General features: G+C 37.4%; 1 protein-coding gene across 3 annotated transcripts in view; it reads right to left on the reverse strand.

Annotated features, from left to right (window-relative positions):
• Positions 1–27,181, reverse strand: part of LOC135212712 (serine/threonine-protein phosphatase with EF-hands 2-like) — a 535,058-nt gene that overhangs the window by 128,282 nt on the left and 379,595 nt on the right. For all 3 annotated transcript variants that reach the window (XM_064246402.1, XM_064246403.1, XM_064246404.1), the window contains one exon: positions 20,996–21,553. In XM_064246402.1, coding sequence (XP_064102472.1) covers positions 20,996–21,137 — 142 coding nt within the window. In that variant the 5' untranslated portion in view covers positions 21,138–21,553. The remainder of the gene's footprint in view (positions 1–20,995; positions 21,554–27,181) is intronic.

Consider the following 27,181-nt stretch of genomic DNA (forward strand, 5'->3'; position numbering starts at 1 on the left):
TAGCAAACGAGAATCAATATGTAATTTCAGCTGATCTGCCCAGGTCCATTAAGCCGAGAGCACAAGGTTTGTCATGTTCAGGAAGAGGTTCGATCATTAAGAAGTTAGGCCGACACAACTTGGACTGCCATCTCAATATGCCACTTTGGACCATTCACTTCCTTATTTTTTAAAGGCACGTATTTTAACACTGAAAATGTCATGTTAAAAATCTAAATACTTTAATCAATTTTGTCTACACGAAGAGCGCATTAACACCTACGTTAGACTTTGCAAACCCTTTCTCTCGAGGAACTCATTGTTACTAAGACATAAAAGTAAAACAGGCTTCAGTATGATACATGACTGGGTCTGGGAGCTGCAATATCTTCCAGTTGGAGAGCCTCAGGGATTACTGGGGAAATTACTTGGACTGGGTAGTCAAGAAAATAAGATTATCTGCTTACTAAATGAGAGAAATTACGTTCTCTTGCATGTGGTTGGCAATATTGTGCCCACTAGATACGATCTTATATAAGATAAATAGAAACATGCTTGAGAATTATGGAAGCATTTACGTATTTGCAAGTGTATGTATACATACATACATACATACATACATACATACATACATACATACATATATAAAATCATCTTCATTAGTGCCGACGTTCCAAGACTAGTCTCGTTTTCAAGGCTGCAATAAAAGAATAAATACTGTGGATTATAAATACATGTAAATCATACAAACAATCTCTTCAAAAACATTTGTACATAATAATTAATTAGGCTTTGCTGAAGGCAATTAATTGGGCTTTGCTGGAGGTACCGACCTATAAAGAAGGGAGAAGGAAGGAGACTGGAATGTGGGTAAGTGAAAAGCAAAGAAGCCGGATACGACAGAGAGAGAGAGAGAGAGAGAGAGAGAGAGAGAGAGAGAGAGAGAGGAGTTTTGGGTATTCTACAATGGTCCTGGCTGTTTGATAAATAATTGGCGATTCCAGAATAGAGAGGCTCTTGCGATGATTTTAAATTGATCATATTCAATGTTACTATCACATTTTTTTAGCATACTCTTGCGATTTTTGAAAATCCTGGATGACTCAATTTATTGCCCGTTCGATAGCTCACACTTTAGTGAGAGTGGCGCGCACCTCGAGAAGTCTTTGGTTGCAACCCACGTAGTAAGTTCCTCGAGAACAATCGTATTTTCATATCACCCCAGTCGTCGTAAGGTCGCTCAAACGGTCTTTAGTATTGAATAATGAGGATTCTTTGGAATGGAATTAGATTAACTTTAACGGCTCCATAATGTTTAGAAATATTTTGAGAAAGTTTTTGGTTAAACGTTTTATTATGTAACAATGAAACACTTGCACAGATTTGAAGTTTGTGAACGGTTGGAATTTTGTACTCTGGCCTGAAGTGGTTGTTTGAAATTTTCCGCGAGTATCGAAAAATCAAGTTAGATGGAAAACAATTGTTGGCGAAAAACTGTGTAGAAATTGAATTTCCTTATTAAAGTCACGCCAGTCCGAGGATAAATGGAAGTCTCTGTGTAAAAGAGTATACAAGACATTTAATTTAAATTTCTAAACAAACAGCTACCATAGAAGTTGCATCCTAAACCAGTGCTGGCATAAGGCCAGCTTAATCTCAAACAACAACTACTGTTGGTGCTACTTTAAGGACATTTGACCCCGAGGGGCTTGTACTAGACACGGCGAAACAGTGTAGAAACACGCAGGTAGACCTCCTCCTAAAGTAGCAACGATGATTTTATGTACCAGTCTGTTTCGACTGCCCTCAGTTCATGAGATTAAAGTAGTACTTGGAACAGCAACGGCCGAAGCAATGGCATCAGTGGTGGTAGTTGCGATAATAACAGCAAAGGAAGCGTAAAACATATAACTGAAATCTAGTTGCGATAATAACAACAAAGGAAGCGTAAAACATATAACTGAAATCTAACTATAAGTCAAGAATTCATCAACATCAGAAATTTGCCTACCGAGTATTGTGAGCCAGGCGGAATGCAATTACGAGACGTTAATTGAAACTGCTAATTACTAGCTTATTTAATGTAAGCCGAGGCGTTGCACCTACAGAAATAATTATGTTCAGTAACTATATGACCAATATGACTACGGTACTGCGTCAATTTTTTTCCCATGTCAAATACTAATGAATAACAATTAAACATCAATTAAATTATAATTTTATTATTTCTTACACTGACCATTTTAATTTCTCCCCTAATTATTGATAATAAATCATAAGTCATCAACATGACAATCCCAGTAACCAAATTGGATACGGAAGTGAGAAAACCCAGAAGGCAAAAAAATAAAAAAATAAATAATAATAATAATAATAATAATACGCACTGTGAAGTATGGTAAACCAATATAAAATATTCACTTTTCAAACATGACAATATCAAATTAGATGAAATATACACAGACTCAAGAAAAAAAGCATTAAAACCACTTTACGTTATAATCATTCAACGGTTCTCACTAATCACTGTATTACTTACTAACAAACCAAGAAGCTTGCCACGAATTTGTAACAATTTATTATAGTTATATATATTATTATTACGGAAATACCCAAACCATTAGGTCAACCCAGCTCTGCCACGAAGAATAATTTAGGTCGGTAAATAATGGAGGGAGGAGAACGTCTAAAGTTTGGCATCCAGGTGGGATGGAAGGAAGCGGAGGGGGGAAGCAGAGCCAACGGAGCCAGAAAATGGCGCTGCGAAATATGAGAGCGAATGGAAAACCCTTTCTCGCCTCTTAACTTTCCAACTATCAAAGGAACGTTCATTGTGAAAAAGTGAAATAACTAATGATCGCTCTCCATATATTACTTCAAAGAAGCGAAAAGAAAATACTTGAAGGGAGGAATGAAAAACACTACAGTCGTTATTTTTCCTCCATAAAAGAACTGAGGCAACGAAACTAGAAAACCTTACGTACAGAAACCAAAATGAACTTGTACTGCATAATATACACTATGTGGAATGTCGCAACGACTTACAATCGGTAACATCATCGCTCATAAAAGAAGGTAGAATATAATCTATCAATAAATTTAGTTTAAGAATGAAAACTTGAAAGGAATGACGCAGTGTAATTAACTTTCGATTGGCTAGTAGATGCCATCTCCCTGTAGATCTGCCGAAACCATCCATTAACACGGTCAATCATTTTGTACAAATGCAATGAAAAAACGTTAACAAGCAATTCACCAGGACAAAATATAATTACAGAAAAGAAGAAGAATTAACGAATAACCCGTCATAATCTTTCTGCGATTCAATATCCCGAGCCGGAATGGAAATCAAAATCACCGGTCCTTATACTCAATGGTTTTCGCTGTCTGCAACACAATTTCAAACGATGTAAAAAGCTATTCATTTTTTATGAGAAAAGAGTTCACAACAAACTGTCAAGAGCCTTTGAAATGTCCCACTGCGCTGCCGGGAACATTTGTCAGCCCACCCAATCTCATCAGTAGGAATGGTTGGCTTTTATTTGGGAGGAATCTCGCATGGTTCGTTATCTGTGCTCTGTATCGATCCTTTTTTCTGAATAAGTTTTCTGTCTGCATGAACTCCGTCGTAATCTACATCAAACCGCTCGACTTCACCGCACTGCTTTAAAAACACGTCAAAATTTGGATGTACTAAACTTATAAAAACAAGGTGCCCATAAATAGTTCCCATAATAGTAGTGGAAATATCTGTGCTGTTCCCCTTCTATTTCTTTCCTTGTGGAAATGTTAGCCAGCCACCAGAACTCATTCCTACACCACCCAGAAAACGGCTTATGAAGTTAATCAAAAAAGGAATTTGCCTGAGGCCAAGAAAAATCAACCATGGCCGCATTTATTTTTTGTCTGCTTCATTTTTAAAGATACTCTGAAAAACTAACACTGTTCGTATAATGATTCCCGATATTTCCATGACCTCTTTCTAACTGCAACGTCGCAAAGAAGTGGAAGCTGTACAAGTTGTTATATTTTCAAGCACCTGTCACATTTGTGCAAGACTGAGGACAGATTCATATAAGGCCGATAACAAGTAAGTGACCAAATCATCTCTTCTTCGCGCCGATATATATATATATATATATAATATATATATATATATATATATATATATATATATATATATATATATATTTATACACATATATAATGTGTTGTGTGTGTGTGAGAGGAGAGAGAGAGAGAGAGAGAGAGAGTTTAAGACATCGCTTTATCAGTGAATAGTACTGGGTTTGATTTCCGAGCGAATGGAACGCCTACGGCAAGGTCCATTAAATTCCGTTGGACCCCTGTTGACCTAAGCCATAATTTCAGTACCAGGTGATTCAATTCACTAGTGGGGGGGAAAATGGTGGAAGACGGAATGGGACTGGCAAACTCACCCTAGAAGACGTGCTGTAAACCAAAAAAATCACAGGCACAGTTTCTATATACTATATATATATATATATATATATATATATATATATATATATATATATATATAAATAAATATCAAATGAGGTAATACGTCCATTTGAAACAGCATAACATACAGTACATATTAACAAGCGTATACTATATGATAGTTAATGGATAACATTGTCCAATTTTTACTGACGTTTGTTGACATGCAAGATAAAAGGATCTAATTTATACAATCCAAGCGATAAATTAAATTTTTTTTCCTTTGCTGTGAACAATGCAAGCTGTCTCTATCAAATTTCTTTCAATAAAATCTGTGCTCTTAATTAAACAAAATCGTTGACCCTAGCCAGTCAATCGGTACATTACACATACTACTGTGAATACATAAATCATTGCTTGTATTATTTGTTCGTATATTATATTTATGATTTAAAATGCGTTTTTCGAGTGTCTTCCCAGATCGTCCTATATAAAAACTACCGCACTTGCATGGGATCTTGTATATGACTGCTTCATTGTTATCTGGACTATTACGAATTAAAGTTTTTCCAATGGTGCTAGGATATGAAAATGTTGCACTAAAACCAAGTAACCTTAGGGGGTAGACTATACGTAGAGTCTAATGAGGGATGGCATGGGAAAGATATAAAATCCAGTTTTCTTGCTAACTTTAGACTGTAATCAATATCAACTTTAGACTGTAATCAATATCTTCGAATTTGAAATTATTTCCAATACCAACTTAATATACAAATTCTAGTTCCTCATTGATAAATTCCGGACTGCAGGTATTAAGAGCTCTAAGAAACATTGATCTTAATGCTGAGAGTTTTACTTCTAATTTGTGTGAGGAGTAATTGTTAATAATAAGATTGTTATTTGTAGGTTTTCTGTGCATTATAAACTGACCTCATAACTGTAACATCCAAAAATGAGATAATACCATTGTCTTCTTTGTCATTCGTAAAAATTATGGAGGGGACTAAGGTATTGAGGTCTCTTAAAATCTTCTGAATGTCCATAAGAGTTTTCAGTACCGCAAATACATCAACATATCTAACCCAGAAAAAAAAATATCTGCCATAATTGAATTCGCTATTCTAGACTCATAAAATTCCATGTAAATATTTGATAATACTGGGGACAAGCAATTACCCATCTGCATTCCAAATTTTTGTCGGTAAAATTTTCCATTAAAAATAAAACAAGTGTCAACCTCGCACAGTCTGATTAGTTCTAAAATTACATGATTAGGCAGAGATATGACATGCTTATTTAGTTCGCTATTTAAACATTCTAAGATGTCGGTGACAGGTACACAAGTGAAAAGACTTTTAACATCAAAGCTTACCATTATTTCATCATCTGTTGGAATTCTCAAAATCTAAATTATTTTCAACATTATGTACATATATATATATATATATATATATATATATATATATATATGTATATATTATACAAAATGTGCATGTATTTATGCATATGTATGTGTGGAAAGGTCAAGTAGAAAGCTGTTCTTTGTGGAAATGAAGTGTGGAGGCCGAATGCACACTGAGAATAGTTAGTGAAAATTTTACTCCTTTTTCTCTAAAGATCTCACTCTATGTTTATATACACACACATATTCATAATGGAGAGAGAGAGAGAGAGAGAGAGAGAGAGAGAGAGAGAGAGAGAGAGAGAGAGAGAGACTCCTTTTGGTATATCCTAACAGGTTAAAATAATCGCATACTCCCCAGCCACGTGAATGGATACAGGTCATGTTACTTTATTAAAACAGTAACTGAATTGTTACTCTTGGCTCACAGTAGAGAGAGAGAGAGAGAGAGAGAGAGAGAGAGAGAGAGAGAGAGAGAGAGAGAGAGAGAGAGAGAGAGAGAGAATCCCAAGTAAAATAAGAGAGCCTCGTTGAAATGCTTCAAGGAAAATGAATAAATAATTCATCCCCGATTCAACATCAGTATGTACCTTAAGTACACAATCTGTGAATACCTGAGGACTGGCTTCCAAACCGTGAATTTCTTTTTAATGAAAATATAATGGTTAGATATTAACCGTGAGGGGAAAACTGGCTATCTCTTCATATGTAAAAAATTGACCAATTCTATTGATCATACAGTGTAAGATTTTTCATCATATATATCTCATTTCATACAACTTTTGGTGATGACGGAAGAAATATAATAAGTTTACAGAACCATCACACATTCTTCTTTGTCTTGGATAACTACGAGACATTTCTGTTCCTTTTATCTGTTCCTATAGAGGTTTTAATGTAACACAATACAAGGAATTTATTGTAAATTTTTATCAGTTAAATAGCATTAGGGCGCCCTAAAGTCAATAACTCGCGAAGCTTCAATTGTGAATAGCATTTATTATTCACATGATATTAGGTGCATAAATGATACCCTCTTTGGGGTGAAATACTTAACGAGCCGAGAAGGGCGCGGTGAATCAAACTAAAAACAAAGGTATGTAATTACATTTCTTGTGTGTGTAATAAAACACTACGATAGGTAGCCATTACTTTTTCCGAGGCTTCCTCATCATGAGGAGTTTTGTTTTTCATGTACTTGTGGTGAGTCTAGACTTTTTCTGTCCACGAAATCGACATTATTTATTAATATATATTTTCAAAGTTTAAGATACTTTCATTGCCCGTACTCATGGCTGTCCTATAGTATTATATTATTATTATTATTATTTTGTGGGGTTCCGGGTTGCATCCTGCCTCCTTAGGAGTCCATCACTTTTCTTACTATGTGCGCCGTTTCTAGGATCACACTCTTCTGCATGAGACCTGGAGCTACTTCAGCCTCTAGTTTTTCTAGAATCCTTTTCAGGAATCTTGGGATCGTGCCTAGAGTTCCTATGGCATATCCCATATCCTTCTTGAGTTCCTATGATTATGTGTACAATTTCCTCTGGCATATCCCATATCCTTCTTATTTCTATTTTCAGGTCTTGATACTTATCCATTTTGTCCCTCTCTTTCTCTATTATTTATTTATTTTTTTTCCGGAAGGAGACCCTCTCGTGGACATGTTTTGTTAAAAATGATTGTTACTTCAGCACTATTAATCATGTAGAGAGTCTTCTCTTTTTTTTTTTATGACGGCTTTTTCGTTGTTGCTTAGACTGGCGAGCAACGCACCAAAGGGCATGGTATATTATTGCTTATACAATTCTCTCTCTCTCTCTCCAAAGCCACGTTTCTTCCTGATCCGCAGGACATTATCAAGCGATGACTGCTGAGGGACTGAATTCGAGTGGTCGTTGTTTTGATTAAGCTGACCTTGTGTCAGCGCGGGCTCTTGCTCACAAAGCAGCCCATAACTCGAGTGGTTGTTGTTTAAGATTTAGCTGGCCTTGTGCCAGCACGGGCTCTTGCTCACAGAGCAGCCCGTGAAACTCGAGTGGCGAGTCCTTCTTCTTATATCGTGATGTTGCGGGCTCTCGAGTACGGTCTAGAGAACCTCTCCGGCAGGTTGAGTTTCCATTGGTTCCTGGGAAGGTGATTCATACGGCGAGCGTTTAAGAGTCTTGCAGACCTTCTCAGGCGGGGGATATCACTGGGAGCCTCTTGATTTGCTTCTACCCGAGAGACGTCACCCCTGGTATTGTTCTCATAATGTACTTCACGTCTGGTGTTTGTTTCATGCGCGCTGGTACTTTCGTTGGGGGGGAGGGGCGTGGTCCTCCTCACACACATCGGTATCAGGAACGCTTCTTGAGTGGTATTAAGGGGAGGCTTTTGCTCAAGGATAAGCAGCGCGTCTAGGATGATGTCTTTCGTGATGTCTTCCTGGTGTACTGCAAGGGCGTGCTGCCTAATGGCGCCCTCCTGGGCGTGGCAGGAGATCCTTTTATTATTATTATTATTATTTCAGTACATGAAGCCTATTCACATGGAACTAGCACACAGGGGTCACTGACTTGAGATTCAAGCTTCCAAAGGATGTTGGTTTCAACCTCCCACCACAGACCCCAAACTGCAGCAGTAACTGAGCATGATACAGTCAGTGAATTTTCATCGCCTTGTGGGAGATGCAAACCCGCGATATCTGAGTGGCATACCAGCGGACTAGTAATATGATATTAGTTTTGAGCACTAATCTCAGTTTAGAAATTTCATATCCTGTTGCATTAACCGATCCCTGACCTTTTAGGGTCCAGATGAATTTTGAAGTCACTGTCATAGCTCTATAAATATTTAGGGTCAATTTTTATTATTTACACACAGAATGCTTTACAGCCTTAATGGCGTTGTTCCTGGAATAATTCAGCTCCTCTTTTAACAGTACTTAACCTACATTGTGGAACAGAATAGAATATAGAATTTGGGCCAAATGCCAAGTGTTGGGACCTCTGAGGTCATTCAGCACAAAGGGGAAATGACAGGAAGAGAGTATGAAACGTGATTGAAGAGGAGCATAAAAAGTCAGATTGAATGAAGATAATCAGAACGGAGGTACAGTAAAATAAAAGTTAACCTACATTATGGAAGAGGTGCACCACTCAGGAAAAGCAATTTTACAAATAGATCAAGCTACTGCGGTATACTAAGTCTTCGTTAAAAGGTTAACCATGTTGCTCTCTTCAGCATAATGGACAGATTTTACATTATTTTAGTATCCCACTTATTTGATAGTTATTTCACTCACGCTTGTCATCTGATACTTGTAATTTGAGACTCTAGACCCTGAGGGTGAGACAAGCCTAACGATTACCATGGCAACTGAAAGAGAAAGAGGAAAAAAAAAATAATCCCGATACGTCGCCTACCGATTTTTGTTCCATAGCAGATTTTATTGTTCTCAACACATTAACTTAAGAGTAACAATTCCAACGATAAGGAACTCCATCTGAAAATACAGCGACTAGATAAATGTCAGTTAGAAAACAATATTTAACATAATAGTTCATTTACCATATATGAGAAGAGACATTTACTGAAACTCATGCTTTTATTTCTAACAAAGCGCGCTCCTTTGTCCAAATGCTTGGCAAAACTTGGTATCCCTCATTAATTTGCTCTTAAGTATTGAAACAAAAATTGTCCTGATGGTTATAATAACAATTCCCTGGGCACTTTTGTTGAAAATAGTTTTCTAGACCAGAGTACCAACATAATTATCAATACTAAGACCGCCACACCTAAGATAGGGGTTAAAACAATTATTCTTGTTCATACATCAGATGACTTAAAGACTGAATTTTGTGTAATTAAATATACATGAACGTCATATGCACAAAGCATAAAAAATACTATTTGTCAATCACAATGGAAGTCCATTCCTAACTCGTATTATTCAAACTGAAAGCCTTCCCTTTTGATAACTGATTCCACTGCATAAATGGGCGGCATTTACTATCATAGTATCATAACGTGTGTGAGGCAGAAAATGTTTCCCAAAAGTTACGCTAATCAGAAAAAATGCTTGAGCGCATCAGTCGGTGTGACAAATGCGTATTTTGACGGTGAATCGAGAGTGACTTTTAGTATATTTGCTACTTAGATCGGATCAGGATTGGGTAGCAAGTCACCCTAACTTTGCGTCAGCTCTTTAAAAAACAAAAATAAGTTTCACGACATCTATTAGATTTTACTCGTCTCAAATGAGACTGGAGGACTAAAATAGCAAGCATGGTTTCCTTCAGCTATTTGTCAAAAACTATCATTCATTTGGTTACGAGAATTTTGAGGCAAAAACGGGATAGCAATACATTTGGGAATAAATGCGCAAATACAAGTTGACACTAAAATAAATTTGATAATAGTGAATCTTTACACAAATGTTTTACGAATCCTAAAACGCCTGACGCGATTCAACAGCAACAACTTAACTTTCTCACGGAAGACCAAACTGTTAGAAAAGATATAAGACGAACTTGAGATAAAGTTAAAATGCTTCTGTCGATGTTATTTATCACCTGGTCGAGCAGAACTTTCTACTATTAGTTCAGGCGAGCCGAAAGCTCAACTGTAAATAACAATGAAGTTTAAGATCAATAAAAGATATTACTAAACAAGACAGGTGTTAGGTCCCTAAAAATGGAAAGATCTTTGATATACTAACTGCTGTCAGTCATGTACTCGATACAGGCTTATTAAAATATAACAATACAGTCTTTGTCCACTTCCTGCGTGCTAACGCCACCTAACAGAATAGAGTAACAAAAACATTGCAATTATCACCTTCAAAATGAAGTTTCATCCAATGAACATAGCAAACAAGATATGAATTCTGTTATGGATGAGAATTTCTTCAGCTTCTGAGCGTTCCACAAGTACTCTGTGTGGACCGAAGTTAACAAGGCCAACACATTTAATTAAGCACCTGAAACCTACAGACATTTTTCTTACAAACATGGTTTCATTAAATATTACGCAAATTATGAAACTAGCAAGAAAAGTTCACTAAAAGCTTTTACTACTACTACTGTCCCAAGTCTTAATAGTAAAAGACGGATCATGAAAAATCCAACTCTTCAAAATAATTCAAAGTGCCATCACCCAGAGATATTAAGTATCTTTTGCTCGCCAGAAGAACTGGAACCTTAGATTAGCCCTCAGTTGATAATAAGGATATTGATTCCAGATAAATGATCAATTGAAAAACTTTAACATATTACTACTGGTGTTACCGGGATACTTCAGTTACAGTTAAACAAGTCATCTACGCTGAAACTTTCAAGTACAACCGCTAAGGGACGATTGGTTGTTAATATGATACCTGAAAATTAGTAATCTAAGAGGTATGTAAATCGTATAAATATAAGAGTATAATTGAAACCATGGCACGATGTAATTTGAGGTCATGGCGAAAAATTGAGTTACAACTGCACTGAGAATTTGTTTGCCAATTTTGCTTTCCTATTTAGCCTTGATATACAAAATAAACAGAAACTATTTTTCAACTGGCCTCTTGTCATCAATTACTATTTATATGCTGGCCGTAAAGAATCTTTGGAAACTCTGAAGAGTTTTTCCATTTTTGAAATGGCAATGGCTACTCATTTTTAGAATAAATATTTCCTACATAATGTTAGTATGCAAGACAACTTGTACTTAAAAGAATAACCTATTTACATTTCTTCATTGTGATCTGATAAATTTAAGGCCAAGTGTACAGCCATAACCGAAAACGAAATACATTTTGATGCTACGTTCTGCCACACACGCTAAGGTCAGTTTGCTTTTCCGGTTACGGAGTCCAAGCTTCCTTAATGTGTCATCAAATCACGACTGACGTCAATCAAGAACTAGCGAACAAAACATGAAGCAATGACTTCCTCAGCATCACCATCTCAAAACAAGAAGTTTTGTAAGAGATGAAAAGAAAGAACAAGAGAAAAAAATTACCTTTCTGCCGCTGAAGAAAGATAAGGGTTAATTGCGTTGTCGGATCTAACCTGAGTGATAGTAAACAGAAGGTAAAACACAAAGAAAAGAAAAGGAGAGAGAGAGAGAGAGAGAGAGAGAGAGAGAGAGAGAGAGAATCTTTCTAAACGGGGCTCAATGCCGACCGTGTCTTATCAATTTGACGTTAGAAGGGAGTAAATCAATGAGACTCTCCTCCATGTTTGTTGAGCACATGAAAAGCGAGAAAAAAAATTATCGCTCTTCTTGTCTATAACTTACCCTCTACCTACTTGACTCCTACTCTCGTTTTTCAAAGGGAAACAGCATCCTGAGTGAGAAGAGAGAGTCAGCAATGAAAGCAAAGTATTAAAGAAAACTATAGGTTTGTTAAGCATTACAATGGAGATCTTTCGTAAGGCAAACATACGCCATGGGATCTATATAGAAATCTAGTTCTGTTATACAGTTATAGGTATATTAACATACTATACATACAATATAATATACACATATATGTGTGTGTATGTATGTATATCTAAAAATTAAATATATATATATATATATTAATATATAGATAAGTATAATATATATTATATCTATTATACACATATTGCAACGAGGGAACCTCTTCCACCCAAACTCAAACTCTAAAAATTAAATATATGTACAATATAAAAATATTTTACATTCTTTGAAATAATGTTCATTGTTTTAATTTTAACTGTATAGGTAAATTGTGATTATAAATACGGTTCCTATTTATAAGACTGGGAGAGCTCTTTCTCCTCCTAGGGGAAGGCATTTTAATGGGAATTATCACCTTAGTAGAGCCAACATCTTTTTCTCTTTGACACTGAAGGGCCTTTTAGTTTCTTCACTCTCCATCTCAATCAAGACTGAGAAAGCAGAGGTGTTCTCTAAAGAGACCAAATCAAGTGTTTTGCTAATGCTGGCAGCAGCCACCTCTGCCTTTAATGACGCAGAAGCACCAGCAAGGACTGCCACTGAGGGACCAGCATCTGACGGTCAGTCCTCCAAAGAGGAGTTGACACCATCAGAAGCTGGTACCAGACCAGCACTCACTGGGCCCACCTCTGAAGAGGCAGATAGTGGAGGGTGTCTCAACTGACACTTCAATTATACTCAACTTGTGTTTTTCTTGTTGGTTCTACTGAACCTTGTCTTTATATTCTCATCAATTGATTCTAATGATTCAGTTAGCCGTCTTTTTAGTGACATTATTTGATTCTACCTTTGTGCTCCTAACTTGGGGTTTTTTATGTCTCTTTCTTTTGGTTTTTTAGTTTTGCTACTACTGAGGCAAAACTTAGACAGAGTCTTACAATCTTTGCTTTGGCTCTCTCTCTCGTGTTTCCTCAAATGTTGTTCTTTCTATTACCCTGATTGCTTGGATTTCTTTTTCGAGTAAATATATATCACACTGCTGAGATGATGATGCATGTCCCTCACCACAGTGAACACATTTAGGTTCCCTGGTGCACATACCATGCTCATCATCTCCACAGTTGACAAAGACTGCAGGATTTTCTTGCAATTTGGATCGGCACGATTGTAGGGTGTGTCCAAAATACTGGCAATGGGAACACCTTCTGGGTCCCAGGATGTACTGCTTTATGTTAAACCTATCCAGGCTGCAGAGTCATATTCTGGAAGTCTTAAAGCATCAAATGTCAATATTAAGGAAGGCTGAGGTATTCTGTTATTATCACTGGAGTTCAGGCTGGAGTGCGGAGTTCACTCAACTGTAACTACCGCAAAGTCCGACAATCCCATTAACTTGATGCTCTCCTCTGGGGAGAAACTTTCTGCTAGGAGCATATTACTATTTTGGGGTGATATTTTTGGCTGTCTGCCACATTTCACGAGTTCCCTGTGTACATGAAATATGCCTATACTGTCACGTTGTCAGGTATATATTGAAAGAATTGGGTACAAAGACCCAAGGAACTAGTTTATACTTTTCATTTTTCTTCATTGCAAATGGAATCAGATGCTTTTTGTTGAGAATTCCTGGCCATATTCCTTCTCACATAGCATTGGGCTGTCAACTATGTCCAGGTGTCATTTGGCCCAGGGGTACTACATTGATCATGGGGACCGTCCATAAAAAGTTGAAGTTTGTTTAAAAATAAAAAATAAATAAATAAAACACACACACACTGCTGGTGATGACTGGAAAGCCATCACTGAATTTTCATGGGCCTCTGTTCTCTGCTAACAACACCAGTAGGAACCGACTCCCAGATGTACACCCCTTACCCTACCCAAAAAGGGATGGCGCCAACATATCAGAGAGGCACGTGTAAGCCTAACCCACTTGTTGGGACCGAGAATATACTAGAATACAATCACCCCCAATCTGACTATGTTGGTGAGCATACCAGAAAATATGCCGGGAGTCCTACCCCTAATAGCAGCCCACCCCTGGAATCCACAGGCTGATCTCAAGGATAGTTCCACCTTCAGGGTGTCAATATGGCATCATATTAACACCCTTCACAACCAAACATCATCAGACTGGGTGACACTCCCAATCACAGTTCCCACATTAAGCTTCGAACACAAACCCCAATACAAGGCATGATAAGTTTTCCTTTCCCACAGACAGGATATGTAGTGGAAGTGGAAATATCCGCACTATTTAACCCAGAAAACCCTAGAAGCACAAGTCATAGAGGATGGATAGGAAGGTGGAAAGGAGCTCAAAAATAGGCAGGAGGAAGAAGTAAAAACAGAGTAAAAGAAAAAGAGGACAGGGACATTTACAGTCAAATGGGGGTTAAAATTGCCCCTTGTTCGAGAGCCCTCTTGTCAATCACAAAGCTACAGCATGGAAAATAACATTCCATGCTGGAGCCATGTGGCTTCTACACGGCAGTCTCCCATTAAGAGGGGATGAATAGGGACGTGGAGGATGTCCCCGCAGTTTGTTTTCGAGTTACTGCAGGCGACTCCTCTCGTGATAGAGAGGCCCTCTTCCAAGTCATTCAGTCCCTTTCGACTGGAAATAGTCACTGCCTCTTGATCATTGATCGTTTCACCAGAAATCCTGAAGCTATACCCGTTTGGAGTAAGAGCTCCAAAAATAGTGAAAGCCCTTAACCAAATCTTTTGCCATTTTGGATTTCCCACAATAATTCAAATGACCGAGGGCAACATTTTATATTTGAGGAGTTTCATGAGAACATGGTAAGCCATGGTGTCCAGCACATTCATTCCATTCCTTATTGTCCATAAAGCCAAGGATAGTGGAACATTACCACCAAACCTTAGGTGCAAATCTAGCCAAACTTCATTGTGAAGGAGGACCTACCTGGGAGGAGAACCTTCCCTACACCATTTTTTCCTTTTAGTAAGCTCCCATTGAGACTCTGGGATATAGTACCTTCGAATTACTTTATACTCATTCTACACGAGGGGGCCCTTAAACATCTGTACTAGTCATGGGCTGATCCAATAAAAGCCAAATGGGTGAAGGATTTACTGGATATCCAATGGAAACTCGAAGCTGGATGGGCAGTAGCCCAAGAAACCGAAGCCACGACTCAAGAATGAGTTAAGTTGAAATTTGACCAAGTGGACCAACCCTGGTCTTTCAATATCAGCAACCCACAATTCACAGAGCCTCATAGGGTCCTTAGCAATTGGGATTTAAATTACCTTGTCAACAGTGGGTAAAGGAGAGCCAAACAGCTCCATATAAAGCTACTCAAGCTGTATGTCTCCAAGAAGTCAAGAAGACCAAGAATCCCCCACCAATTCCATTGGTGATCGTCAGCACTGTCAGTACAGTATTAATGCCCTCAACAAATTCAGAGTTGCTGCGCCGCCTCAAAGTTATCACTCCAGGGCTGGACAATACAAAATGATCTGATGTACTCCAGTTATTAAGCAAGTGCCTACAGGAAACCCAAGACCATCTTGGATGCATGCATGCTGCCAAGCAGACTATGAAACTGTGGTAAGGTCAAGCCAATTGCACAAGGATGCGACCAAAGTTAATCCTGATAAAACCAAAAGGATTCAGGAACAAGTGAAGCTACAACTCAAGCTTGGCTTGACTGAGAAAAGTGGCAGTGCATAGTCCTCACCAGTTGTCTTGGTCCCCAAGGAATGAGTGGGAGACAGGTTCTGTATTGACTACAGAAGCTGAATCAAGTAACTCAGCAAGAGCCTTACCCTCTCCTGAGGATTGAGACATAGGCCTCAAAAAGGGACAGGGCAGGTGGCCCTGTCACAAGAGTTGCACCCTGACTGCTTTCATGAGCCCCAAGGGTTTCATCCATGTAGAGTCATACCATTCGGCCTGGAAAAAAAGGCAATGAGTTGTTTACAAAAATTCATGAATAAAATTCTAGAAGGAATCGAGAACTGTTGTCTATCTTGACAAGACAGTGACGTATGCTCACTCGTACGAGGAACACCTCAAAAATTCTTCGCCAGATACTTAAAACCTTTTGAAAGGTGAACCTGGCCATCAACCTCAAAAAATGTCAGTTCTAGTTGGCAGAGATCACTTATCTTGGCCACTGTGCTGGAAGTGGGATGCTAATGCCCAAGCATGCCAATATTCAAGCCATCTGCAATATGCCATAGCCACAACGAAAAGGGGGAGCATAGTCATTTACTGTCATGGTTCAATACTTCCACCAATTCATGCAAACTTCGCTGACGCCGCTGTCCAATAACGAACCTATTCCGCTGGAAGCAACCATTTCTGTGCACTCCAGAATGTGAAAAAGCATACAATAATATGATGGCAATCCTTATCAGAAAGCCTGTTCTCCACACAGCCGGTTATGACCTGGCTTTTCAGTTTAGTGGTTAATGTCAGTGATGTCTGCATTGGTGCAGTCATGTTTCAGGAGAATGAGGAATTTAGGCACCTGGTAGCCTACTATGTACTCCAAAAAACTCATACAAGATATAGCACCATAGAAAAGGAGCTGTGGTTATGGAGCAGTTTGAGTCTTACCACATGAAATATAAATTCCCTTTGACTATTCTAACTGTTCACAATCACCTAAAGTATCTTGCTACTCTTCAAAATCAGAATAAGCGACTGATGCCCTGGTATACAGGTCTCTATGCCTACAACTGGAGGATCAAACACATAAAGGGTTTAGATAACAAGATCACTGATGTCCTGCCTAGGCATCAGTGGAATTGACCTTTCTTTTCAGTAAATTCCCCTTACCAACCACACTCACCCCCTGTCACATGGCACTCTCTCCAGAGTAAGTGTCATGTTAACAGTCTGCCAATACTGGCACCCCTTCGAAGAGTAAAGATACTTCCTTCTCATGACTATCCTCTTTCCCTGTAATTTATGAGCCCTTGGCTCCCCCTAATGTAATCCTGTGTATTGTTACTCGACATGTACTTACGATGGTGCCCCTGGCTCTCTTATTTATGGTGGCTATTATGGCACCACATGACATAAGCCAATGAATACTTCGTTGTCATGCCTCTTCAATGCAGAATAACTGCATGACTGTCTTACAAAGTTATTTTAACACTACTAAGTGTTAAAATAACTTTGTACTACTAAGTGCATGAATTAAATCCTAAAATACTTCATGCACTACTAAGTGCATGAAGTATTTTAGGATTTAATCATATTAACCCATTGACCTTAATTTTATTACGTGTTAGGTAACTTTTATTTATAAAATTTTGAATGTCCTTGAGTGCTGCTCCAACTTAACTACTAGTTAATGTCATATGTAAATTCCTAGTAGTATAGTTATTCTGCATTAAAGTAAATATCACGAGTGACATTATGTATTTTTATAAGAATATTCCCCAGATTTATTGAAATTTAGAGAATAGTATGACCCTACAGGAGATGACGAGAGATAGTAACTTGTTCAGCTGAGTTCACATAATTGTAGCCATTCCAACCCGATCAGGGGTGTGAAAGTCAAATTGGTTGGGGAGGTGCAATGAGGGAAACCTCTTCCATACAAACTCGCCCTCCAAGAAATAAAGCAATATACAATATACGATTATTTTACATTCTTTGAAATAATGTTCATTGGTTTCATTTCAACCATAAAGGTACACGAGAAAATCGGCCACTAAAAACATATGATCATTTATCCAACCATAAGGTACACGAGAAAATCGGCCACTAAAAACATATGATCATTTATCCAACCATTACTCTACAAGCCTTAGGCAAGCTATAGTCGTCAAAAATATACCCGAGATAACTTTTACACAAAAGTAAACACTATCGCCAGATTTCCTTACAGCCTTCATTAGCACTAATCATAATTCGGCCTTGATCTTAAAAGCGATGCGCTACATCATATTTGATAAATCGATTAACAGACAAAATCCAGAATGCAATGTGGAAATAGTTAGAGAAAGAAGGGGTAGGGGAAAGGGTGGTTAATGAATATTAATATGATGCGTTTGAAAGGCGAAATTAGTTTATGGACGACCTCCTCCTCTTACCACACCTCAGCTTCATTGGATTCATTTCTCACGTTCAATTAAGAAGTGGATTAATCTTCGGGGATGACATAGAGTGTTTTTAATCCGGTATTCAGCTCTCGGTCGTTCTGAGGCAAAACACCCTATCTTGCTCATTTTTTCCCGTTTTTTCCAACTTTAGCATATTTCTATCCACTTTTCCAGTACTTTATTCTTATTCCAATTTTCATCCACCTTACAACATCCATCTGCCTGTCTATCGATTCTCACATATAGGTGTTCTAAACACTATCCACTCTCTGAGAAGCCAACTGCCTGACGTCTCAAATATGACAATGGTTATCTAAGTCAGTACTAGTGACACTGTTTTCATTTTAAAATCTTTGCTTATCTGTTTTGTATATGTGTTTTTGTGTAGATTCCACTGTTCCAATCAATATAGCCTAGAATATGAACATTTTAGTGCCTGAAATGTGTATGGGCTCTTACCACCATTATTATCATTATTATTATTTCTGCTGTCATGTGTGTGTTATTATGTTAGTTACTGCTATTATTCAACCTCAGAGGTTTTCCCTTTAGGAGAGGGTATCAATCCTTTTATTTTGTCTTTTTTTTATATAAATGTATATGTGATTTATTGTGGTAGAGCTGGGGGAAGGAATGAAAGAAGTCGACAAAGCGCTTTCGTGTATTTTTCAAACTCCTCGGGGTCAAACGATACAAACTCATTATTTGTTACAAAGAACCCCTTGGTGGCAGCAATACATAAACATGAAAACTATCGCACGACTATTTAAAAACTAAATGTCTAAAAATGTTGTACATCCCAAGGCTGCTGTTGATCAAGTCTACACGATTTTTCTTTATTATACATGACTCAACAATATTTCGTTTTGCCATGTCTTTGCAGAGCATGATCTCTTTCGCGTGTTTCCAATTCATTGAGTGGCTGTATTCATTCATTCATATGTTGAAACAAACTGCTTGCATTATTCCCGGTTCTATAAAATTCGCCTTGGAAACTGAAATAAATATTAAGTTGGCGTTTATAGATGTTTTAATTGTGAGGAATGATTAGGAATTTTAGATACTGTGCACAGGAAATCTACAAATTTAAGATTCCTACATACAATTTTATTCTAACCATCACTCGAGAACGAAGATGATGACATTTTCGTGTTTCTAAGGGCGCTGGGGGTCAGTTGCCCTGACTTTCTCCAAGCTGAGCTTTACAGGGTCCGAGACATTGCAACAAGTCTTTCAAGCAAGGAAAACATTTCATGAAATTGGTCGTAAGAGTGATTATAATGTGAAAATCCTTCCTATTTTACCATACTGTAACCAGTTTATGACCATCCCTGGGCTGTTGAGACCATTTAATGTCATTTATAAGAACTATGTACTTAACAACATGTTAACCAGGAATTCCTCTCAGCAGAAGAGTGGCTGCTGTTGATATGAGATCCCTTGCAATCAGTGTAATACAATGTACGTGGGGCAAAGTGGAAAGGATCTCGAAACAAGATTAAAGCACCATAAATAGTATAATGTCAGAAAGGGGATGAAATAATGCAGGCAGTTTGGTTCAACATATGAATGAGTGCAGCAACCACACTATGAATTGGAAAGACGCGAAAGAGATCGTGTTCTGTAAAGACGTCACAAAACCAAACATTGTCGTCACGTATGAAAAAGAAAAATCGTGTAAACTTGATCAACAGCAGCCCCGGGATGTACAAACTGGATGAACTATATGTAAATAACATTTTTAGACAATTAGTTTTGAAATAGTAAGAGGGGTCTTGTGACAAATAATGATTTTTTGCATCGCTTGACCCTGAAGAGGAAGTGTGGAAAATACACGAAAGCGCTTGATCGACTTCTTTCATTCCTCCCTCCAGCTCTTCTACACAACATAAACTATCGCATGTTCTAACGATAGATCGTCAACGTATGTATGTAGTATGTATGTATTGTATGTATGTATGTATGTATTATATATATATATATATATATCTATATATTATATATATATATATAATATATATATATATGTATATATATATATATGTCTTTAATTAATGTATGTAGTGTATTATATATATATATATATATATATATATATATATATATATATAAATGTGTGTGTGTGCGTTTAGTTTAAACTGTACCTACTTCAATGTACCGATGTCAGGGGTTGTTCCACTATGTAACTCAACAATTTTTTGGTGCCCTGTTTATGTGTGTTTTGATACTGCGCCTCTTAAAGGATGGGAGGGGTTGTCCAATAAATTAGCCTCTCACGAGGCAAAAAAAAGAAAAAGTAATCCCTGACCTCTCTAGTATAAATTTCAGAAGTCATGTCTATGTGAAAGTCTCCAGTTTTTTTCAATCATTGTAGAGTTTTTCACAAAGCCGAAACATTATAAGAAAATGATATTATTGAAAGGAGAAAACACATCGCAACTTCAAAGTGAATTTAAGTCATGCCCACGGAACGTCCCGTAACCCGTAAGTCTTATTTTGGACAGAGCTGATAATCTCCATGTTACGCACTTGTGTACATAAATGATTGTCTCTACACATTCTCTTTTAACGTGAATATTAAGCAAAGATTGAGGTCAAAATTCCCCCATCACCGATGATCCCAGCTGAAAGCTTCAGAATCTTCCCTGCTTCGCATCAAAGATGAAAAAAGCAGGCAAAGAAACTTACCTCTTTCCACTTTGCTCATCACAGGCGAACTTTTCTTGTGAGGAGAAAACAGAAATTTCCCCTTCTTCTCGCTTCTCTCGGTCTCGGAATCTTTCTCAGTTCCGACGTCACTACACATACACTTGGATACCGCAAACCCCATTTTCTTTAGATTGACGTTTTCGGTGTACTATGAGGCACGATCTACAGCTTATCTATACAGCATTCGAAACACTGATTTTTGTGATATCTTGATATACAGATGAAGGATATAAATCTTGAAATGGTTTTATCAATGTATCTATGCATTTCGGATCACTTTTGAAGAGATGAATGTTAAATTTCAATATGTGAAGTAACGACGGTAAGGTTTGGTATCAGATGGATCATGAACCTTAACAGCTCTCAATAATCAGGAACCTGTAATATCACTTGTGAGTTAGAAGTCTATTCAAGCAATCCTTAGCTGGCTATATGATACATATCCATGTAATAGCACTACTTCAAGTTCCTGTCTCTCTTCGGGCAATGCTTGTAGCGTCAGCTAACGAAGACTTCACGAGTGCTGACTCACACGGCCTGGAAAGATAAAGATATTCAACTATAATATAAAATACCATAGCATTAAACACAAGAACAACGACATTATAAGATCAATGGCAATCTTACGAGATAAGCACTCGCATATATATATATATATTATATATATATATATTAATATATATATATATATATATATATATATATTATATATAGACAGAGTCTTTTCCCCAGACATCGTTTACTGAAGTGTACAGATACTACAAGGAAGGTTTAATATCATTCAACAAACAGGAAAGAGTTCGACGCACCAATAATAAAGATGCAAGGTAGATGTGAGGTGGCACTGTAACTGCATTTTTCCATGGAGCCTCCATTCCAATGATTAATGAATTTGTATTCGAAAATCTAATAAGTATTTGTGGTAAGCTATTTGAACGATAAAGATAAACTTAAATAATTTGTTATTGCGAGAAAGTCTGAAACTTTTTCCGAAACAGGAGGGCCAATACATACACACACATAAATACACGTATACGTCAGTGTGGGCGTGTATACCGTTCAGTGGACACAGCATTTTTCACTTCTGACAGCCCTTACATTGACTCCAGTGTCTTTACAATTTTAGATCCGATTTCAGTAACACTTTTATATTCAACCACTCCCTCCCTTTCACTTAATCTAGTTGGCCACTTTGCGGCCCTGGGTAATGACCATCTCAAAAATGCAGAAGCCTCGCATTCTGATGCCTTTTACACTCATTATTAGATATTTGTTAACACTAAGCGAGGAATATACAACACTACTCACTTTACCTCATTGATCTGACTATGACTACGAGAAAGGAAGAAAACATGGGAATAGCGAAGAAGTGAATGGAGAAATTTCATTTATGGTGATACTCATACGAAGAGTTGAGCCACAATTCAATTATGCAAATTTGAGGATTGAAAACGAGCTCTTCCACTATCCAGTGAGAATTAGCATTAACTGTGAAATGGACGAGGCAGAAGTACAATTGAAAACTCCAATGTACACTTGATAACGAATTAGCAGCGCTCAAGTTTTATTTGAAGGTTGGACATTTAAAATTTCTACGTAATGACATATAACAGTTCAAAAAATATACATTATAATATTTGTATCTGTATTACTTATCTTTCATCAAAATATTTTGCGTTGTCAAGACAGAATCATTCAAATCTAGCTAAAGATTCTTTTAACAATCTTTCTCTTTATCTTTTCGCAAGTTGAGATATATGCTCAAGCTTATTTTCCAGATCTGAGTTATCAACGCGGAAAGATCAATTCGAGAAGGGTGTGAACAACACCTAAGGTCCGGGAGGTGAAGCAAGAAGACAGGTGAATTATCACCTAGATCATGAATAGATTATAAAATGGAATGAGGTCAACGATAAAGTCAGGGAGAGAATCCTCAAGAGGTACATAGCAGATGAAGAATGATGAAAGAGGAAACATGGAATTGAAATGAGGATATGATTGCAAGTGCAAGTACAATATGCAAGAATAGCACAGACGATTTCCCTATGTATGACAAGAAAAATAGTCCAGCAAAGACCTATGGACTTCAAGAGCAAACAGTAGATTAAAGGTTTGCAGAAAGTGAAGCTGAGAGAGAGAGAACAGAAGCTAAATTTCATGTTATCAAGAGGGAGGAAAAATGCAGCTTTGGAAACAAGAAATCGTGAGGTGGGCGCTGCACACAACAACATAGAGATTCTTCGTCTGTATGATTAGAGAGGAGCAGAATAGGAGGATCAGAACCAAAGAATTGCTATAGGGAAAACGTTACATTTTGACAAACAGGGGATCGATATGGCTAGAACTTAAGTTTTCGAATGTCCATATTTCTTGTACAAAGCAATCTGTATCTTTTCAAGAGGGAGCTTGCCATCACTTGTTAATGCTGTCCTTTTATTCACGGACTTCGCAGGACTGTCTATGTTCTGAGCAGGTTCTTTGGTTACGGGCCCCATACCCTTAAAATACGCTACAACATCAGGCATGGTTTATTGTTTGGCAAAGGGTTTTTGTACGACCGCATGCACTTGTTGTCATCAACCAGAGTTATTGGCGGTGGGCCTCGCCTTTAAATAAAAAGTAAGACTGCAAAAAGCAGAAGTTTCCACAGTTATTGGCAGTGGCCTAGTCTTTTACTAAAAAGTAAGACTGCAAAGGCAGCAGCTGTGATCTTAGTTGCCTTTTACGACACGCAGGACCTACAATGGAACTATTCTTACATGCCTACCACAAGGTTATATATATATATATATATATATATATATATATATATATATATATATATATATATATATATATATATATATATAGTATTTTCCAATATATATATCTAGTATTTCCATAATGGTCCCGTGGATGAAGTATATAAATAGTCCTCACGTAAAAATAAGAGAATACATCTAATGTCCATGGTTACGCACTCACATATTGATCTGATAGCCCGAGTTCGTTTCGGGTGCTGTTAGTGCGGAACTAAAGGAATTTATTTCTGGTGATTAGAAATTCATTTCTCGGTATAATGTGCTTCGGATCCCACAAAAAGTTGTAGGTCCCGTTGCTAAGTAATCAACTGGTTCCTAGTAGATAAAAAAAATCTAATCCTTCGGGCCAGCCTTAGGAGAGCTGTTAATCAGCTCAGTGGTCTGGTTAAACTAAGATAAACTTCAAACTTTTTGTCAATCTTGTCTCAACTTTGGTGGGTTATAGATGTCGAGGAGAAAGGCATGGGCTAGTGACTTCTTGTCAAAAAGATTGGCCGAGGAGTGGAAGTGTGTAGTCAAGTATACGAGCGTTTGCGCGTGTCTATGACCAGACATATATCTGTATATGCATATATGTACATTGCATACAATATAATTATATACATTATTGTTAGGAACAATCGTTTACCAATTGTTCCCTTGGTGGATTGTTGCCTCCTTTGTTTTTGTTTTTTAATTGCTGGCGAGTTGACGTCTGGTGGATGGCGTCAAACTTCGTCAGTCAGGTTCTGGAGGGCAGAACAACCAGTCAGTCAGTCAGTCAGAGGCAGTCAGGTATAATTATCTGTGGACCAGCATGAGGCAGCGTCAGGTACTGGATACCTGGTTATTTGGTTGAAGTCGTCGTTTGGAGTATAACTTCGAGTTGGAGGTCGGCAGTCAGCATTATCGTGTTTTCGTCGTCGAGAGGACGACGTGTCGAGAGCGTCCTCACTGAGAAGCAACAATGGCGTGTTTTCGTCGTCAAGAGGACGAACGTGTCGAGTGCGACCTCACTGGGCAGCAGCAGCGACGTGGTTTCGTCAAGTGGTCGAGGAGGACTTCCATACTGCATCTGAGGACGAGATGGTTGTTGTATCAACTCTGTCTTGATCGTCCAGCATTCGAGGAGGATGTCCATATTGTCTCCAAGGACGAGATGGTTGTCGTATCGGCTCTATCTTGATCGTCCGGCATTGGACTGTTGTCCTCATTGTTTGAGGAAGTGTTCCCGTTTTGCTCTTAGTATCATTATGCTGCTTCAGTGTCAATTTTAGTTATGTATTACGCTGCCTATTTCTATTTATTATATTTAAAGATTATTGCCCTTATACAGCCTATTTTGTGATTATTCTTTTTATTGTTTAGATTGTGATTTTTCATGGCTTTGTTATTGAAGGGTGGATTTTATTGTTTCTTAGACTGACTTTACATATTATTGTTAATTGATAATTTTTTGTTTTTGCCACCCAGAATCTTGACTCACTGTACATTATGTATTTAAATCTTGTAAATAAATTAATTTTAAGGTAACTTTTTAGTTTTGTTATGCTCCTCCCTCCTTTGTTTGTCACCTGTCATCAGTCATTACAGCCCAATTGTTTATTATTTTTTTAGAACCTGTCGATCTCGAGAGTCGAGATCGTAATATTGGCGACCTTAGGCCAGGGTTGGTTCTGTTTTGGCTGACGGGGGTGTGGCAGCATAGGGGAAGAGGATTTTGTTTGTAAAAAAAAATTAATAATAATAATTTTTTTTTTCTGTTAGGTGGGGAGGTGTTAGGAACAATCGTTTACCAATTGTTCCCTTGGTGGATTGTTGCCTCTTTTGTTTTTTAATTGCTGGCGAGTTGACGTCTGGTGGATGGCGTCAAACTTCGTCAGTCAGGGTTCTGGAGGGCAGAACACCAGATTCAGTCAGTCAGTTCAGAGGCAGTCAGGTATATTATCTGTGGACCAGCATGAGGCAGCGTCAGGTACTGGATACCTGGTTATTTGGTTGAAGTCAGTCTTTTGATATAACTTCGAGTTGAGGTCGCATCCAGCATTAGTCGTGTTTCGGCGATGTGTCGAAGAGGACTTTCATACTGCATCTGAGGACGAGATGGTTGTTGTATCAACTCTGTCTTGATCGTCCAGCATTCGAGGAGGATGTCCATATTGTCTCCAAGGACGAGATGGTTGTCGTATCGGCTCTATCTTGATCGTCCGGCATTGGACTGTTGTCCTCATTGTTTGAGGAAGTGTTCCCGTTTTGCTCTTAGTATCATTATGCTGCTTCAGTGTCAATTTTAGTTATGTATTACGCTGCCTATTTCTATTTATTATATTTAAAGATTATTGCCCTTATACAGCCTATTTTGTGATTATTCTTTTATTGTTTAGATTGTGATTTTTCATGGCTTTGTTATTGAAGGGTGGATTTTATTGTTTCTTAAGACTGACTTTACATATTATTGTTAATTGATAATTTTTGTGTTTTTTTGCACCCAGAATCTTGACTCACTGTACATTATGTATTTAAATCTTGTAAATAAATTAATTTTAAGGTAACTTTTTAGTTTTGTTATGCTCCTCCCTCCTTTGTTTGTCACCTGTCATCAGTCATTACAGCCCAATTGTTTTATTTTTTTAGAACCTGTCGATCTCGAGAGTCGAGATCGTAATAATTATATATATATATCATAATATATATATTTCTATATATATACATACAGATTAAAGATCTATCTATCTATCTATCTATATCTATATATCTATATATATCTATATATAGTCTATATATATCTCTATATATCTATATATATCTATAATATCTATATATATCTAATATATCTATATATATATATCTATATATATCTATATCTATATATATCTATATATAAGAATATATATAGATATATATAGATATATTAGATATATATAATATAGTATATATATATATAATATAGTTATAGTATACGTCCGTAGGCTGAAATTCTCCATTCGTTCCAATTAAGAGTTCCTGGCCAAACAAAACGACGATTGCTTGATACAAAGATACTATTTACAGTAGCAGTGACAGTTCAAGCCTTTCAGCTATTTGCTATCGGTCCAGCCAAGATAAATGAGTCATTTTCACGGGTGATAGCCCTTAACTTTATGAAGGCCTGGACAAAACGTACCTCCTGTATGTGTTGTTTATTGCTGATCTATCGTTATCATCTTATAGATCGCAAAAAATATTACAAAATTCATTTACTTCGTTCAAATACAACGTTCATGTACGAACGTCAAGGATTTGTCTAACATCATTATATTTCTACAAGTGTGTTCCTTGACATAAATTACATAAAAACTAGCGTTTACCATATTAAGAAGTTTGGTACAAACTTATTTTAAATGGA

This window comes from Macrobrachium nipponense, chromosome 41 (assembly GCF_015104395.2).
Source record: "Macrobrachium nipponense isolate FS-2020 chromosome 41, ASM1510439v2, whole genome shotgun sequence".
Taxonomy (NCBI): domain Eukaryota; kingdom Metazoa; phylum Arthropoda; class Malacostraca; order Decapoda; family Palaemonidae; genus Macrobrachium; species Macrobrachium nipponense.